Raw genomic sequence first — 18,960 nt, 5'->3', positions numbered from 1 at the left:
CAGTGTTCGTGTGAAGGTATGAGTCACTGCCGACGTATATAGCCACTTACAGGTATTTAAGCACGATTTGATCTTGGTGCATCACATTTGAAGATTCGACATCTTTCTATTTTGAAGGGTAAATATACAATAAAACTTGTCAGCCCACATGTCAAGTTAAGTTACGAGGGTTGGCTGAAAAGTTCTCAGCCTGAGTGGTTTTTCCCCACCAGGTAGAGACAGGTGTTTGCCACCAATGAGGGCAATCATTTAGTGAATCATAGACACAAGAACTACAAACGTACTAATAGTTTTATCTCAACTACAGCTCTTTTGGTAAACCTACCCTCTGAAATCATCAGAAATGGACAAAACTGAATACAGGGCAGTCATCAAGTACTTGCAAAAGAAAGGGATGTCCCCAACACAGACACATGCTGACATGGTCTCCACTCTAGGGGATGATGTTCTTTCATTTTCTACAATAAAGAAGTGGGCTGCAGAATTTAAGCGTGGCAGACAAAGCATTGATGATGACCCACGCTCAGGAAGGCCTTCAACAGCAACCACTCCAGAAAACATCAAGCGAGTGCTCGATATGTTGGTGGATGATCGACGATTGACTACTCGACATATTCCTAGTGTAGTGGGCATCTCTCATGAGAGGATTGAGCATATTATCACCAACGAATTAGGAATGACTAAAGTTTCTGCAAGATGGGCGCCAAAGCTCTTGACAGCAGAACAGAAACGTGTCAGGTTCCAGATGTCCCTTGACAATTTGCGTCGTTTTGAAGCAGATCCCGATGATTTTGTGGCACGATTTGTAACCATGGATGAGACCTGGATACATCACTTTCAACCAGAAACAAAACTACAGTCAAAACAGTGGAAGCATCCTGATTCACCAGCTCCGAAGAAAGCCAAGTCTGTTCCTTCAGCTGGAAAGGTGATGGCCTCAGTCTTTTGGGATTCCAGGGGTATTCTGCTCATTGATTATCTTGAAAAAGGTCAAACTATCAACGGCAGATACTATGCTGATCTACTGAACCAGTTGCGAGAAGCAATCAAAGCCAAACGACGAGGGATGATCGCTAAAGGTGTCCTCTTCCACCAAGACAATGTGCCTGTTCACAAATCGGTGGTGGCCATGTCAACAATCCACGATTGTGGCTTTGAACTCATTGACCATCCTCCTTATTCACCTGATTTGGCTCCTTCTGACTTCCACCTGTTCCCCAAAATGAAAAAGGAACTCGCCGGTGGCCATTTTGCAAGTAATGACGTCATTTCCGCTGTGACTGATTTGTTTAGGGTAGCTGAAGAAGATTTCTTCCTGACCGGGATTCGGGCCTTGCAGCATCGCTGGCAAAAGTGTGTGAACTTGGAAGGGGACTATGTAGAAAAATAAATTACAAATGTGGACTTTGTAACTTTTTTTCTCACAGTGAGGCTTAGAACTTTTCAGCCAACCCTCGTAAGTGGGGTTGAAAGAGTCCACTCCTAATATTGTCCAGGTGTTTCCTGGGGTCCAAACTCAGAACAATAGAGGGCAGAGTATTACTGCATACATTCACAGCATTATTTGTTACGTGTTATTATTTGTGTTATTGTTATTATTTGTTTGCCTATGTCTGTTGTCCCCTGCTGTCGTTTTGATGGAATGTTCCTAAAAGCGGTGTAAAACCATACTCAGTTAGTTGTTTGTAGGAACTGAGTTACTTCACACTGCACATTCATATGCACATTTTTCCTTGGTTAAAATATGTTTCAAAGAATGTTTCCATAGTTCCATAATCAGTAAGCAAAGTTGTACTTTTGTACAGTTTAAGATAGCAAATGTCACAATAAAAATGGGTAGTGCAAACAGTTCCAGAATGAACAACTAAGTCTATATATATATGTGTGAGTGTGGTGTGTCAGATAGAGTGAGAGAGTGTGTGTGTGCGTATGTGTGTGTGCATGCGATATAAAGAAATTGTGTTTCTACCCTGTGTTGAAGACTGAGATGATAGTAAGAAGTGTAAGTGCATCTTAAAACTTAACGACTTTTGTGTGTCATTTGTATGTAAATATAGATGGCTGTTTGTAAATACATTCTGTATGAATATCTCCGCTGAATCTCAAATCTATATGGATGTCAAATCTGTCTAGCCCTGCAAGGTGACATCTTGCACCAGCCCTGTCTGAAATCTAGCTGGTAAAAAATCCTGGACACCAAAAATCTGGTTTCAGGCCATTCCTACATACAAAAACTTTAACAGGCATGCCACTATCTACACGATCAAGACTATGCTTCCCATCAGTGGCCATTCATGTGTTACATAGACGTCACCTTTGTGTGGTCTTTTGATGGCCTAGAACATAATCAGGCACCACAGGGTACTGGGAACCTATTCATCACAGCATCACCACAGAAAGACAAGCACAAGGTAGTGGGGACTCAGTCTGTCCCAGAATCATCACAGACACAAACCTATGGTAGTGGGAACTTATTCCATCACAGAGTCATCTCAGAGAATAGCACAGGGTAGTGGTGACTTATTCTGTCTCAGAACCATCACAGAGAAACAAACACACGGTACTGGGGAGTTATTCAGTCCCAGAATCATCACAGAGAAACAAGCACAAGGTACTGGGGAATTATTCTGTCACAGAATCATCTCACAGAGACAAGCACAGAGCAGTTGGGACTTATTCTTTCACAGAATAATTGCACAGACACAACACATGGTAGCGGGGATTTATTCCTTCACAGAATCATCTCAGAGAGACAAGTAAAAGTTAGCAGGGACTTTTTCTGTCCAGAACAAAAAACACCAGCACTCACCTATTTATCTAAAACACATCATTTATTGTCATAATTTGAAATGTATCTAAAATATATGACATGAAAAAGTTAACTCATATATTATGTACAAACAAGAAGACTTGTGAAAATGGTCTTCTCCATTGGCAAAAGCCAGGTAAAGTGTGCAGGTAGTTGGACACTGCACTGTGTGGACACAGACAAGGAATGTTACTTGGTATGTCATCTATAGCTTGTTTCTCAATCTGGACAGGAATGAAAAGAAAATTCTAATACAGCTTGTTTATAAGAACTTACTTACGTCATATTAGTTCACAAAGTTTATTGCTCAGAACACGTTAACAGTTTTGTTTTGTTTTTAAACAGAAATCTTTTAAAATAAAGATACAAAAAACACTGAAGATGGACGAAAAGTTGATCTGGTGATACTCTATTAATATATACAACAGCTTCTAAAATGAAACAGTCTCAAACCACAAGTACTATTTCCATGTTCATTTACATGACAGACCAGAAATATAGTCTCTATTTCACTTTTTTCAAATGTGACAAACCTGATAGCTGTTTCCATGAAAACAGATACAACAACTAGATAATGCAAAGCAGATAATGGCATCAAGAACCTTTCAGAAATTATAAAACTGTACCAGGTTTGATAAAACAACCAGAAGTTAACCATTAACTGTGACAATCTATTTTTGTCGATGCCCTTTCAACCTTCACACCATCATATAGATCATATATATTTTGAACCACATACCTCCATACATGAACAAATGGCAAGGGAAGAATGCTGCTGAAAGATTCCTTAATGACTTATTAACAATTACCACCATAGTTGTTGCTCACTTATTAATCTCCGTCATTTGATCCTCTTATAATGCTAATATTATAATATCAAATAAAATCATTATCCCTTTCACAACTGACATGTACCTGAATTTGCTGTTCTCTATTTGAACAGAGGAATCTGACATTTTCATGACGAAATATTCTACAAACATTGTATTTGCTTATAAGCACTGTTAAAAACATTTCATCACAAATGTAAATGTTGTCATTATAAAAATCAACATTTCAAATTCCTGTGACTGAAGCCACAACAAAATAACATGCTCAACAACTGACATTTAAATATATCTTACACATGAAATATTAAAAAGTAACTCTTTATCAAAAAGATATCATATTGCATAAGATTTTATTGATAAAATACTTTAAGTTAAAAATGATTTCTGACAAAGCATTTACAAAAAATGAATAATCAGATACGCTCCCAGAAGATAAATGTCATGTAAAGGCACTATTTCACACCACACTTCTCTATAAAAATATTGCATTTCTCTCAATTGTTCTAACTATCAGCACTTAAGGAAGCTACCATGTATGTTACTTTAAATTAGCCATTTAGATTACAAAATTGAATTAAAAAATTTGCATGAATTCACACAACGTTGCATAAATTTGACTCTCACATATTCCAACATTATTTCAAGTGAACGCCATAGAGTTATGCACCTTTTCACAAATATCCTATAACTAACTCATGAATTAAACCCGCTCTGCAAACACCATCAATAACTCATGAATTAAACCCGCTCTGCAAACACCATCAATAACTCATGAATTAAACCCGCTCTGCAAACACCATCAATAACTCATGAATTAAACCCGCTCTGCAAACACCATCAATAAATCATCCAATGCAGAGAGCAAATGTTTACATTCCATATAAGGCAAGTATTCTCTGTTTGGAAGCTGTTCGCCTCAAAGTTTCAGTTATCGATTTCAGGCAAGTTATCAAGGATAACTAATCTCTTACTGCATCATTAGGAGGCTACAGTGAGTGCATTTGCCACAATATGTGTATTTTTTTATAGCATCCAAAATATTGTCAAAAATGTGTCACATTGTGGCTTCAAGATTCTGGCTAAAATTTACAATGATTACTTACTCTTCTAACTTCTGCCCACTTCACATTTGCCCCACTCCTGTTTATCTACCACAGTCAGGAGCCATTTTAAAATGCAGCCGAAAGGTCTGGGAACCATTTCGAGACTTCGTAATTCAAGACACATTGGAATCTGTATCAAGAGTTCAAATCCCAGAGTTTCACTAATGGTATCAATGGTTTGTCTGCACCAAATCCATATTCACTTCCTACACATTATGCTGTCATGCAGTGACATAACTAGTTTACACTGTATGTATCTAACAAGCAATCAGAAGCAGGGGCCTATCAAGGATTCCCAACAAAGTACCCACAGGACATTTTCAAACTTAATATTTTCCAAATTCCTGAGGTATTCACAACATTTCAACACTGCACACTAAGTATATAAATCTGTTGTCAATGTAACTAAAGTGACCAAACACTAGCCACAGCTACAAGAGCATCAACTAGGGAATAGTTACCACAGTAACAGTGGACGCCAAATTATTGACCTCCGGGAAGGGGTAGATGAACCCATGTAGTTGGCAGCAGGCTGTCCAGCACATGGCAGTAACACACAGAATATACAATATTACAAAGATTATTGCACTAGGAATTATCCTGCTTACACAGCTGCACTCTCACACACGTGAGCATGCCCACACACACACACACAGACATGTTTGTGTCTATAGGTATCTATATATATGTATAAACCATAAAATAGGATCAAAGTATCCGCCATGCATACTGAAGCACTACAAGCGATCATTAACCAATGAAGCGTCAAATTCAACATGTTTCCATCAATGTTGGGTGAGAAGTCTCAACGACAACACTGCCTTACTTCTTGTTGCTACTACTAATGACCACATTGTTACTGATAGCTGATTTCTGGATCCCCACCAAGGTAGAATGATGTGGGATAATTTATTACATGTGATGGCGGCAATACCCTGTCATCACGTTGCATGAAACGAACAAAGTGTAAAGGAAAAATGTAATGTTTCAGCCATACTTCAGAAAACAACATTTTAATGTTCTCATTGTGACAAGTCTGGCTACTTGAGTGTCATCAACAAGAAATTATTTCACTGTGTACTTTACTGTGTACTTTACTGTGTACTTTACTGTGTACTGAAGGACATACACATGATACTGAATTGCTGCTAACGATAGAAATGTTAAATACTGACACAAAATACATTATTCCTTTCAATTCACTTTACCAAGGTGTCAAGATAAAGCAAGTCGCCTACGTGTGTCTGACTCTATTGTTGTATACTGCAAACACATTGAACCTGAACATAGACAACAGGGAATGAATATTTACAAATACGTACAAATATACAGTGACACAAACAGAATGACAGGCAGCCTGTATAATACTTCAGAATGTATTAACATGTACACGCAAGTGAGTGTAGCACTTGTACAGGCATGTGTGACAACGGAGGACTTAAGATACTCAGAATATGAGCAGTCGTTGACAAGACATGGTACAGTTAAAAGCAATATAAAAAATATAACGTCACAAATATTAAAATGTTTTCAAACTGTTGTAAGGATAATTTTTCTACACAGGGCAAAATAATTATAAAAAGGTCATCTGCTGAATTAATTCAGACTTTGCTTGTTCTACTACTGACACAATCAAGCTGGCAACAATGCAACATTGAAACAATAATACCAGAAGGAACACTAAAATCTGAAATATCTACTGGATTTTTTGCATACTGAGAACTTAGACAAACATGGCTCTACATGGCTCTGTATGACTTGATTAACCTGAGGAGAACATGGCAAGACATTGAGGAACAGATAGAGGATGTCTAAAGTCATTTGTGTTTTCACGGAGAAATGTAAGGTCTGGTGGACTACGAGATGGATATGCAGCTAGCCTGTAAATGATAGGGATGGGGGGAATACTCACTGGAAGACTGATCAGTGCTGCCACCTGTTGTAAAGTCACTGAAGTAAAAACACTCAACTTCAGACATGAAGTTACACACTTGAAGTGTGTTTGCTACAAGTACAACATATCAGCTGGTCTTCTGTGTGTCTGTGCATGTCTGTGTGTGACTGTGTGTGTGAGACAATGTAAGTGTGTGCGACAATAGAGGCGTGTCTGTGTTTGTGATCATTAGGGAATGTGTTAATAATACTAGGTACTATATTTCCAATAATTGGTTCATGTTGTTGACTGCGTCTACACAGAAGTCATGAGTCCTAAAGCGACACTGTTGGGCCCCGACACAGATGTAAGTTAACCACACACTGACTTATTCCTACATAATTTGAGAACACTACACAAAGTCTCATCACAATGGAATTATATGAAACAAGTGTCAATATGGTAGCTGACAAGATCAAATGGCACTGGAAGGTCACGAGTTTTGCATTATTCATATGTAATGAGAGCAAGTGTGGTATTTTAGTAACTGTGAAACTGAGCAAATGGCATATTCGTCTTACGTTTTTTTCACTCACCTAATATCACTGATGGAAACATTGCATATATGTTTTTCAACAGAAAAAGTGTCTCAGTTCAACTAAACCTTTAACAGGGACACTGCAGAATTTGCAATGTTTACATCCCCATAATGCATTCACCGAATGGGATTAGTCAGCTTCCTCCTGGTGTATAGTTATAGACTGAATCAATCCCCGTGTTTGTCGTGACAGCCATAGTGACCATATGGATCATAAATGCACATACACAAGAGGCTACATCGTAACAACATTCAATACATCCTTAAAAAGCATTCAGTAGATCCTTACAAAACAAGGGATGTCCCCAGTCTGTATAGTATCTTCAATGAAAGCTCTAGAACTCTGATCAGATTATATACCAGAAAAGATGATATGATCAGCTTATCCCTGCACAACTCTTCTTTATGTAACATCTTTGTTGTCTTCATATTTAAGCTTAGTTTTTTTGGCACAATGGGAGAAGCCTCAGATATTAGGTATCTAAGTGTGCTTTAATGTATGTAGAAAATTAAGTTGTTCTGTCACCCAACCTGTAAAGGTCACAAGGGAGAAGAAAACTGCCCCCAAGTTACTTCATTCACTCAAACTCAGAGAGTCTTCTTCCACATGCCATTCATACCTTCACACACACAATCAAACTCGGAGAGTCTTCTTCCACATGCCATTCACACCTTCACAGACACAATCACCATTATACTGATGAGAAGTGTGACAGAAGCTCTAAAGGGATAAGTAACAACTCCATGTATGTTTCTACAAGTAAGTACTTCAGCTGTGACTCCCAGCCCTGCATCGGGCCACACAGTGTGACAAGCTGTCAACTCCAAGACACTGATGTCAGTGTGGGGAGCTGTACACTTGATCCACTCTCCTCTAGCCACCAACTTCACTCTGCAGGCTGGCCCTGATGGTGGATATCACACATCATATATTGTAGTCTGTCTACCTCCTCCTCTGTAACTTGCAACCATAGGTTCTGATTGCTTAGTCAATCCATATTCATCTGCTTGCTGGATCTTCATCCCGATTATGTACAACGTATATGACTGATCCTCAAATATCTCACTGGCAGACTCTTCTCAGTTGATCACATTGGCTTGACGAATTAACCAGAACATCAACATCACAGAAAAAACTTTGGGAGACTGATTGTATTTCTGCATTAGGTTTGAATGGGCTTATTGTTATGAACAACACTTCTACTGAAGCTAACACTTCCTAGACAGTAAGCTTCAAGGTAGCACAGCTTGGTTGAATGACAGGACAGCTTGGTAGGATGGCCTTTTACTCTTCACAGGTCATACAATAACACTTCACCCTCATGTTCAAGCTCACGACACAAGTCACTTTCCCAGGAACCACACCCTCACACAGTCAAGATGAAACACACAGTACCACAAACATGTTGGCTATATCAACTAGGTTCCCACTATATGGACAGATTCCACATCTGTGCAGGCTGGAGGAGTGCCCAGCAAGATCAACATTCATGTACGGTTGCATTCTGATCCCTGACCTTGTAGTCCAGCACAAATCACAACAGGGTGTCCAATGATTCACAGATGACATGTAAGTAGAGGGATGAGTTTCAGGAAAACGATGCCAGAATGCCTTCGGGATGCTGAAACAACACATATGTGTCACTTCAACTGCCAAGTTTCACATTGAGCGGAGGTGTTCATCTAATTTATATATTTCTTATACATGTCCCCTGAAAGCTTACAAGATCAGGTAAAAACATATGTTATGTACAAACCTGGGCAACGAGGAGTGCAGATGCCCATTTCAACATTTCAATCTCTGACGTGAAACACAGACTCCGCCCGAAGTAGCCCCTGTGGAGATACAAGCAGTAACATGAAGAGGAGAACATGCTACCCTGTGTGATGGAAGGAGAGGAATAACATACATGTAAACAGGTGCCTTCTCTCATGTCAGTAAAAATATACTACTCCATTCAAACAAACACAACCTCATGTACACTCTCCTTGTTGCTAGTAAGGTTCTTCATTTAGTTTGTTCAGTGGAATTCCAGCCATATTCAGTGATTAATGATATAAGCACAACGACAGCCACAGATTGCTGGTGACAATATTGTCATCCAGAATCGCACAGGTTTTCTATTGTCCACCTCAGTGATATTGGTGGAAAACTGCTGAAAACGCTACTAAAACATGTTCACTTGCGCACTCTACTACACCAGCTTGACACTATTTGGTACTCACTTGACAATCTTTTCCCCTTTCACGATAAACGTGAGTCCATGTGAGGACCTGAAGTCAAAAAGCAGTAGTTGCACTTAAACGCTGCATCACAGACAGATGACAACCCTAACTTAGGTCCATTAGTGTTAACGCATCTCTGAACACACAATGAGGGTGAGCTATGGGATCTCTGAACACACAATGAGGGTGAGCTATGGGATCTCTGAACACACAATGAGGGTGAGCTATGGGATCTCTGAACACACAATGAGGGTGAGCTATGGGATCTCTGAACACACAATGAGGGTGAGCTATGGGATCTCTGAACACACAATGAGGGTGAGCTATGGGATCTCTGAACATACAATGAGGGTGAGCTATAGGATCTCTGAACACACAATGAGGGTGAGCTATGGGATCTCTGAACACACAATGAGGGTGAGCTATGGGATCTCTGAACACACAGGGTGAGCCATCTCTGAACACACAATGAGGGTGAGCCATGGCATCTCTCAACACACAATGAGGGTGAGCCATGGCATCTCTCAACACACCATGAAAGTGAGCCATGGCATCTCTCAGCACACAATGAGGGTGAGACATGGCATCTCTCAACACACAATGAGGGTGAGACATGGCATCTCTCAACACACAATGACGGTGAGACATGGCATCTCTCAACACACAATGACGGTGAGCCATGGCATCTCTCAACACACAATGAGGATGAGCCAATCATGATGAAAATATCTGAAAAAAGGTTTCCTGACAAACTATTTTCACTGAACTTCACGCAGTGTTGGTCATAATGATCCATATAATGCCGAATGTTGTACTGTAATACACTTTGAAACTGATACTAAAACTGATAATAGACTTTTTATGACAAACATGATATAAATCACACAGAAAGTAATTATATACATTGATGGGCAGATAGCTGGTTGTACATGGATGATCTGTTCGAACAAGCAAAGTTGGACTGTATGTTTAATCTGCCCCAAACAACTCACTTTCCTCCTGATCGGCGGCTGTCGATGCCCAGATAGATGATAATGTCTTCTACATTCCAGGAGTACAGCTGATTGGTGCCCTTCAGAAAAAATTATCATTTTCAAGGCAAAAATAGTGTTGCTACCGATCTGATTACGCCTGAAAACCACTGTTATTATTGTCATTATGACACTGACACAGTGTCCAGTCAAATGTGTTCTCAACTTCCTGAGGGTATTCAAATTATGCTCCCTGTTAAGGGCTGGATAATATTATCTCATCTCACCTGGTACCCCTTTGCTGCAGGGTCATTTAAACTGCTTGCTAATAATTTGCCATTGTGTCAGGCATTGTCTTGAAGTAATATGATTTCAGTTGATTTGCAAGAGAAATATTCACCCTTGAATCTTTGAAACACACGAGTTTCCCCTGCTTTAACTGAAAGGTATACTTGGAGAACTTTCTCTTGTCACTGAACTTGACCTCTCCAATCAAGGCTCGAGATGGATCCAACTGAAAAAAATGAACCAAAGTGAGGCTGTGTAGCAATCAGCTGTCTGTATCAAATGTGTCACCGCTGCTGGTGGGGATTTTCAGCACACTAAAAAACTGGCCTTCACCAACTGCATGGATTGGCCACCACCATGAATTAGTAGTTGTAAGTATGGGCAGAACAATTCGGTCATACTTAGGAGGGTATTAAAGAAAAGGTTGTATGAATGCCACGTGGAATTCTGACATAATGCAGTTACCACAGTTTGCAAACAAAAAAGTTATAATCCCAATATATTTCCTACAAAGCATACAACAGCCTCAGAATGTGTAACATTTACATTGTCTGCTTGCCTACTGCACAAACACGTCTTGATTGAATCCCTCTACAATTGACAGAATATTTGCATATGAACTTCTACAAGAGTAATCAATGGCAAATAATCTTAATGTATTATTTCATTATGTGCGTAAACAAGAAATATAATGGAACATCTTGATCATGTTTAGAGAACCAGTTGTGTTTTACATCCTGCTCCAAGATTTCCACCAGCATGTTTGTTGTAAGTCTCTTTGTCTGTTGTCAACATTTAGATGCTCACGACACCAGTTTTATTACATTAACATTCGTGTATAGATGTTCACTGTACTCACAGCTGACTGTAGTTTCTCCAAAGTTTCTAAGCTTTTCATGCAGACTTTGGCGTGTTGACGTATATCTTCCTCCAGAGAAGCCCACATCGTCACAACAGGAAGGACAAGTTCCGATAAGGGTAGGGGGCGCTCTGAAACATATCACCCATCATTGCAGATGTAGGATCAGGATAGCATGTCTTATAATGATCCCAAATCAGCACCGTTATCATACCTACCAGGCTTGACACCAAATGTCCAGGTTTCAAGCTGGTCTGAGTTAGTGAGGCATTACACAGTCATGTCCCTTTGTAATTATCACAAATTCAACACTCAAAATATGCAACAACAGTAGTACTTCACATTTTCATCTCAGTCTAATGCCTTTGAAAGAGATGCCAACAAAGCCAAAAATGTATTTTGAAAGAATTTCAGGATGTTACACTAAAAGATGTTCAACATCATGAGGACTCCTACCTAATGACCCCTCTAAGATGACTTCACTCATCATGAACTGGCCACTAATCTTCTTCTTGCTCTTTATGGAGGCGATAACGGACTTTACGTCGTCACGACTCGACACCTGAAACATCCCAGGCAGTCAGTCAGTGATGTTTAATAACAACCCAGTCAGACAATGATGTTAAATGACAACCCAGGCAGTCAGTGATGTTAAACAGCAACAAAGGCTGTCAGTGATGTTTAACAACAACCCAGTACGTCAGTGATGTTTAACAACAACCCAGTCAGTCAGTAATGTTTAACAACAATCCAGTCAGTCAGTGATGTTTAACAATGCTGCAGTCAGTCAAGGATGTTAAACAATAATCCAGGTACAGTCCGTTTGAGTCAGAAACGGACCGATGAATTGCCAATTGTACAAACTTGCCACATAAATGTAAGTAGTACACATGCTTATCATTTACATCATTTACTAATACCCAACAGATTTCTTATTTTTGAGCAGCCACTATCTCGTTGTGCATGGGATACACATGCCCGATTAAAAATGAATGCTCATGTCCCTGAAAAATTTAAAAAAGCATTTGAATAAAGAACACAACCTGAGAGTATACACTCTGGCGACTCTCACACACTTTCAGGTATCATTATAAGAAAATTTGGGAACACTCTGATATCGTTCGCTTGAAAAATAATTTTCTCAGGGTAATACAGAAGAAGCATGAGGAAGGGTTCGAGCCAGTGTACTTGGTCAGTGGGTACCCGATGGGGGTGATAAGGGGTCACATAGAAAGCTGCCTCTTGGGAAAGGTGAGAGACTAATCTGAATGGTGTGGTTTTCCTCAAGTGGGTCAAAAACAAGTTGGTACCAGGTCTAACACAGAAGTCTTATATTGCAATTGACAGTGCCCCATACCACAGTGTAATGGACCCCAACAGTAAAGCCCCGACATCAAACAGTCAAAAAGGTGAAATGATATCATGGCTCGACAAATTTCAGATCACGTAGCCTTCAAAGGCAATGAAGCCACAGCTATATGAGATCTTAAAAACCAACAAAGGTGAACCTTTCTACAAAGTTGACAATTACATAAAAAGTAAGGGCCACGATAACTTCCACCCTATCACTGTGACTTTAACCCCATTGAAATGATATGGGGTATTGTCAAAGGAGATGTTGACAGATCAAACACAACTTTTCGATTACCTGACAGAGAGATTTCAGTTAAGGAAACCCTTAACAAAATCACGTCTTAAACTTGGCAAAGCTGTGTCAACAAGGTAGCTAACGTAATCAAACAAGATTCCTGGTTTTGGGATGGCTTACAAGAGGCAACCATGTCATCCCTTTACGTCATGACTATGGCACTACGACAGACAAGCAACTGACAGGTCTCCTGGAATAGATTTTGCGATGTCCCCTGCCATGACTGGCTGTTTTGTTTCTGCGGTTTCACCCCGCTGCAACAGATAACAACTTTTGCACTTTCAATGATGATGGTTCCTTAAACAACTTTTTTGGGTGGAGTCCGGAAAATTTTCAAATGTCAGAAAGCTGCTGGGTATCAGTAAATGATAAACATGTGTACTATTTATATTAATGTGGCAATTTTGTACAATGATAAAATTTCAATTTATTGGTCCCTTTTCTGACTGTAGTCAGTGATGTTTAACAACAACCTGGGCTGTCAGAGATGTTTAACACCACAGTTCCAGATTAGTGATCGGACAACCATACACTGCTGCCACCAACAGTTACTCACATTTAGCGTTTCCTCTGTGTCGTTGATGAAGACTGAGACAATCATACTGTCTATCACAGACTGAAACAGAGCACATCAAAATAACTTCAAGAACCCATCAAGTACACCGTTAAATATACACCCATCACTACATGGCTGAAATAGTGCCTATGTGACATGAAACCCAAATCAACTTAAATATGCGCCCAATAAATCATCACGACATCATCCAGTACACGTAACACTCATCGAGGTGCTACTTCTGTTTTAGAAATATCCTCACTGAGAGTCACTGAAAAAATGGATCTTTACTGTGTTGCATGAATAGATTAACAAATCCCCCTCCTCCCCAACCCCTCCCTATCACCAAACTGTTTGAAAGAACAAATCATCTCACAAATACTCCAACTTGATCTTTTTCTACTGACAAAGTCCAAATCGTTTCCCAGGAAATCATGAAAACCATGAGTGCCAAAAATCTGTATGTAGGAAAATTATATCTGTACACAGCATTACATGCTGAGGGATAACAAAACACATGTGTTATCTTTTGGGAGAGATAGTATTTGAGTATATCCAGGTATAAGGATGATCTGTTTTAAACAATGTGTCACTGATGTATTCACATTGAAATTCCAACTGGGTTTGTGACAATACAGGAATCTCCTTGTGACAACCAAATCATCACTACTGGCAACTCTCAGTGATGAGAATGTAGTGATACAAACATCTACTCCCACAATTGTTACATTTTTTTAATGACATGAGCTATTTCAAGTGAAAGTGTATACTGACTGTCGTCTGTTTCTTCAGTCTCTCTCGTATTTCATTCTCTGCAATTGCCATTCTGTCATGTTTCTGTCGTTCTTGTTCTTGTACCTGCACATACAGAAGAACAAATCTGTCGGATCTGATGGACTGACCTCACATCCAGTACGTACAGAAAAACAACTTCTAGAAGAGCATGTGTCACTATAATTGTTGACAATTAGCAGAGCACCTTAATGTAGGCATATTAACAATCAAATTGTCTTCTTCATGTTTACTGGCCCAAAAGAGTTTGTTGTTTGCATATGGTTTTGTCAGACTAACAGTACTTTTGTTGAATAAACACTTGACAGTGTTGAGGAAACCAATGAGGATTTGCATTTCATGCAATATCCTGCACCAAGTGCAGTTTTAAGTTGAAAGTACAGAGTATGGCAGTATAGTGAAATCAGTCGAGTCTCATCAGGAGCTGGCCAGGATTGTAACAGCATGAAGTTAGAAACAGATTTGGGATTCGGGATCGGGGATTCGAATCCCGAATCTGAATATTTTTTTCAGATTCGGAATTTGAATCCCGAATCTGAACAAAAAAATCCCAAATTTGAATTTTTTGTTCACATTCAGGATTCAAATCCATTTGGGATTCAAATCCATACATGTTGAATCCAGAATCTGAATATTTTGTTCAGATTTGGAATTATGATCAACCGTGACTATATACACTATCTCACTCCTTCTAAGGTACTAGGGGCCCCTAGTAAACCTGGGTATCCTAAAAACATGAAGACAAAAATGCACATTTTTCCATATTTCAACCTCAAGTTTAACTTTTCTTCGTATTCCGGTTTTGGCATTTGAATCCAAAATCTGAATCTGAAAAATAGTTTTTTCTGATTCGGGATTCAACCAATTTGCAACCAATTTCCCTCCCAGAGCTGTGAAATGGTGGTTTGGTTAACATTTATATGTCGGACAACTGCACATTGAGACCGGCCACCTTCAAGGAGACCAATGGCGATATGACGGTTGCCTTCACTTAGACGTGGCATGTTGCGTTCGTCAACAATATTTCAAATACAGTGAATAATCGACAGACTGGGATCAACTTTTTATACCCATCATTGAGACTATTTGATCCCCAACATTCACCTGCATTGCATGTGAATTGTGTATTCTGTGAAAATACACGCCGATATTGAAAATCATGCTGCTAAATACGCCGTTGGGTATTTTACAGTTTTTGGCATTTTTTTGTGATGTTTCAAGACATAAACACCATAGGACTCAAAAACAAAGAAGCCCTTTCGTAAAATGAATCACATTTAATTCACTGCTACATGACATTGCAATTTTCTTTATACGTTTCTTTTTGGGAGAGTATATATGTCATAACATGCACAGGCTATAATGAACAGTATATTGCTCAATCAGAAATTTGAGAGCCCGGGTTCGTGTCCATAAACAACAAATAAAGTGACCGATGTATCCCACTGAGTGAGCATCTGGATGTCTGTGCCAAAGGAAATATTATTAAATTCGAAACATTTTCTTTTTTATCAAGTTCAACTTCAGACAACAAATTTTAGAAGAACACCACTTAATAAATAAATTGGTTGAACTTCAGCTTGTCAAAAGTTTAAGGACATCAGAATCAACCTCTGGAATGCACAATCCATGCAAAACAAGACCATTGAAGTCTCAGATCATTTTGTTGAGCACAAATTGGATATCATTATCAAAGAGACTTCGCTTCATGAAAAAGGTGATGATTCTGTCATTGTTGCTATGACGCCTCCTGGATATGTATGTAAACATCTTGCAAGACTCAACAAGACTAGCGGTGGAAGGGCTATGAAGCTATTTCCATGTCGACATTTGCACTAAGTGAGAACAGATACTTCATTTGAGCATATGGAAGTAAGTGTTTCTTTTGTGAATTTCCGTTGATCCAGAGTTCAAAACCAACATTCTGCCAGCTCGATCCCATACCTACTAAGTTATTACTGTAAGTTCTGGGCTGTCTCTTGCCTGTTATGACAGATATTGTAAACCTCAGTTTCACTTCAGGACAAGTCCCAAAATTCCTGGATCACCTTCATTCTCAGGGCTTTCTTGATAAGAATCAGTCGGCTTACAGAAGTGGATTCAGTACAGAGACAGCTCTCAATAAAGTATTAAATGACTTCAGGACCAGTGAGGATGACAGAAATGTTGCAATTTTGCTTCTGTTAGATTTATCAGCAGCACTTCATACTGTTGACCACACCTTGGTGATAGACCGACTTCATATCGAATATGGTATAGCCAGCGTTGTTTTGGACTGGTTCTGCTCATACCTGAGAGATAGATACCAGAGGGTAAGCATTAATGCTACATTATCTGACAACATTCTTTTGACTTGTGTACCACAAGGTTCGGTACTGGGCCCTGTACTGTTTACGCTTTACAACAAGCCTGTCTCTCATGTCATTAGTAATTGTGCCATCAATAATGCTGATGACACACAGTTGTACAACTGCTTTGTGTTTGATGACCAGTCACAGAAATCAGGACTAGGGGCAATGGAAGACTGTACATCCAGAGTTAGTGCCTGGATGAACGCCAACATGCTGAAGTTAAACAACGATAAAACCGAGGCTTTGCTCATAGGACCTGAGAAAAGGCTGCAAAAGATCAAAGCAACTCATATCACAGTCGACAGCGATGAGAGAAACTTGGGTGTGAGACTAGACTTGTCACTCAATATGGACAAGCATATAAATGACCTCGTCAAAAAATGCTACCTTCACCAAAGGAACATAGGTAACATACACCACCTTCTCACAGAACAGACGGCTGCAGCACGTGCACGTTCAATGATCCTTGCCAGGGGCTCCAGCGCAACAAATCAAAAGGTTGCAAAACATCCAAAACACAATGGCTAGAGTTGTCAAGCTGTCAGAAAAGTCCTGTCATATCAATCCAGCGGTACTCAGGTACCTCCACTGGCTGTCTGTCAAAGAATGGATACATTTTAAGATCCTCACACTCACATATCAGTGTATAAATGATACAGCACCTGGTTATCTATGTGAACTGGTAGAAAATTATGTCCCTACAAGAACACTCCAGTGGAGCAACACCTATTAAAGGTTCCCAACATAAGATTCAAGACATTTGGAGGAAGATTGTGTGCATATAATGCTGCCGTTGTATGGAATGCTATTCCTTTTGATCTCAAATCAACTTCAACGCTAACCTGTTTCAAGCAGCATCTTAAGACCTACCTTGACTGTCAACCTGTAGATATATGAACTCTGAACTTTTGTGTGGAGTTTAGCACAATATAAGAGCCCATTTTACATAACCTACCTACCTACCAAACTACCTACCTACCAAACTACCTACCTACCAAACTAACTACCAAACTACCTACCTACTGAATTACCTACCTACCAAACTACCAAATGCTGAATTTACAAAGGAAAAATCTTGAATGTGAACAAAACTTCAGATTTGGGATTCAAATGCTGAAAGCCGAATGAAAAGAAAACTCAAACTTGAGGTTCAAACAATGGAAAACTGCTGGTTAGTTGTTTATGACTGTAAGATACCCAGGCTCACAAGGAGCATCTAGTACCTTAGAAGGGGTGAGATAATGCATATTGACACTGTTCGTCTTTCTTCCATTTTGCTGGAGGGTTCATGTTTGCAAGCGGGAAAGGATGCAAGACATGGTGGGGATAGAATCGTTTGACAGAAGAAGGTGCAAAGAGCATAGTTACAGGGGTGCTGAAGTTCCAAATTCCAGATGTCTAAAAGAAATACATACATATACATATACGCATGCATGCGCACACACATACGTATGTACGTTCATAGCTACCTACTTGCCTGCCTGCCTGCCTGCCTGCCTGCCTGCCTGCCTGCCTGCCTGCCTGCCTGCACGCATGCAAGCACATACACATTTAGTATGAACAAACATTTAGATTACGGATTCGAATCCTGAATCTGAAAAGAATATTCAGATTCAGGATTCAAATGCTGAAATCCAAATGTGAAGGAAAACTAATACTTGAAGATCAAATATGGAAAATTGTTCATTAATTGTTTATATGTAAGAGAAAACACGCCTCCGAGGTTTTGGTAGACTATGTAAAACCAGAGGGGGAGGTGGTGTTTTTTACATTGTCTACCAAAACCAAGAAGTGTTTTCCCTATCATATATACCATCAATGATGGGTAATTACAATGTAGATGATCATTTAATGAAGGTACAGCGTCTGCCTACGGATGACAGAACTGCGGTTCCAGTAACACTTCAGAAAACCTTTGTATTGTGACTTTAATCTTGAACGATTTTTTTTCAATTTATTTCAAACACTCATGTATCATTTGAATGTTAATGTTCATATAAAGTTATGAAAAGTACATCCTGGGAAGTGGACTTACTAACAAAAAGTAAAACTTCTC

The 18,960-nt window shown here is 39.4% G+C and overlaps 1 protein-coding gene across 1 annotated transcript in view; it reads right to left on the bottom strand.

Moving 5' to 3' along the window:
* Window positions 1-2,812: 2,812 nt before the first annotated feature.
* LOC137274674 (arf-GAP with Rho-GAP domain, ANK repeat and PH domain-containing protein 1-like) overlaps window positions 2,813-18,960 on the bottom strand; it is a 115,378-nt gene continuing 99,230 nt past the window's right edge. The window contains exons 37-45 of the mRNA XM_067808005.1: window positions 14,536-14,619; window positions 13,762-13,821; window positions 12,014-12,119; window positions 11,558-11,688; window positions 10,811-10,924; window positions 10,432-10,511; window positions 9,440-9,487; window positions 8,971-9,049; window positions 2,813-8,835 (exon numbers count right to left, since the gene is read on the bottom strand). Of these exons, the coding sequence (XP_067664106.1) occupies window positions 8,803-8,835; window positions 8,971-9,049; window positions 9,440-9,487; window positions 10,432-10,511; window positions 10,811-10,924; window positions 11,558-11,688; window positions 12,014-12,119; window positions 13,762-13,821; window positions 14,536-14,619 (735 nt within the window). The 3' untranslated portion in view covers window positions 2,813-8,802. The remainder of the gene's footprint in view (window positions 8,836-8,970; window positions 9,050-9,439; window positions 9,488-10,431; window positions 10,512-10,810; window positions 10,925-11,557; window positions 11,689-12,013; window positions 12,120-13,761; window positions 13,822-14,535; window positions 14,620-18,960) is intronic.

Source organism: Haliotis asinina, chromosome 2, assembly GCF_037392515.1.
Source record: "Haliotis asinina isolate JCU_RB_2024 chromosome 2, JCU_Hal_asi_v2, whole genome shotgun sequence".
NCBI lineage: Eukaryota > Metazoa > Mollusca > Gastropoda > Lepetellida > Haliotidae > Haliotis > Haliotis asinina.
The sequence above is the reverse complement of the archived record's forward strand: the minus strand, read 5'-3'. Positions and strand labels throughout refer to the sequence as shown.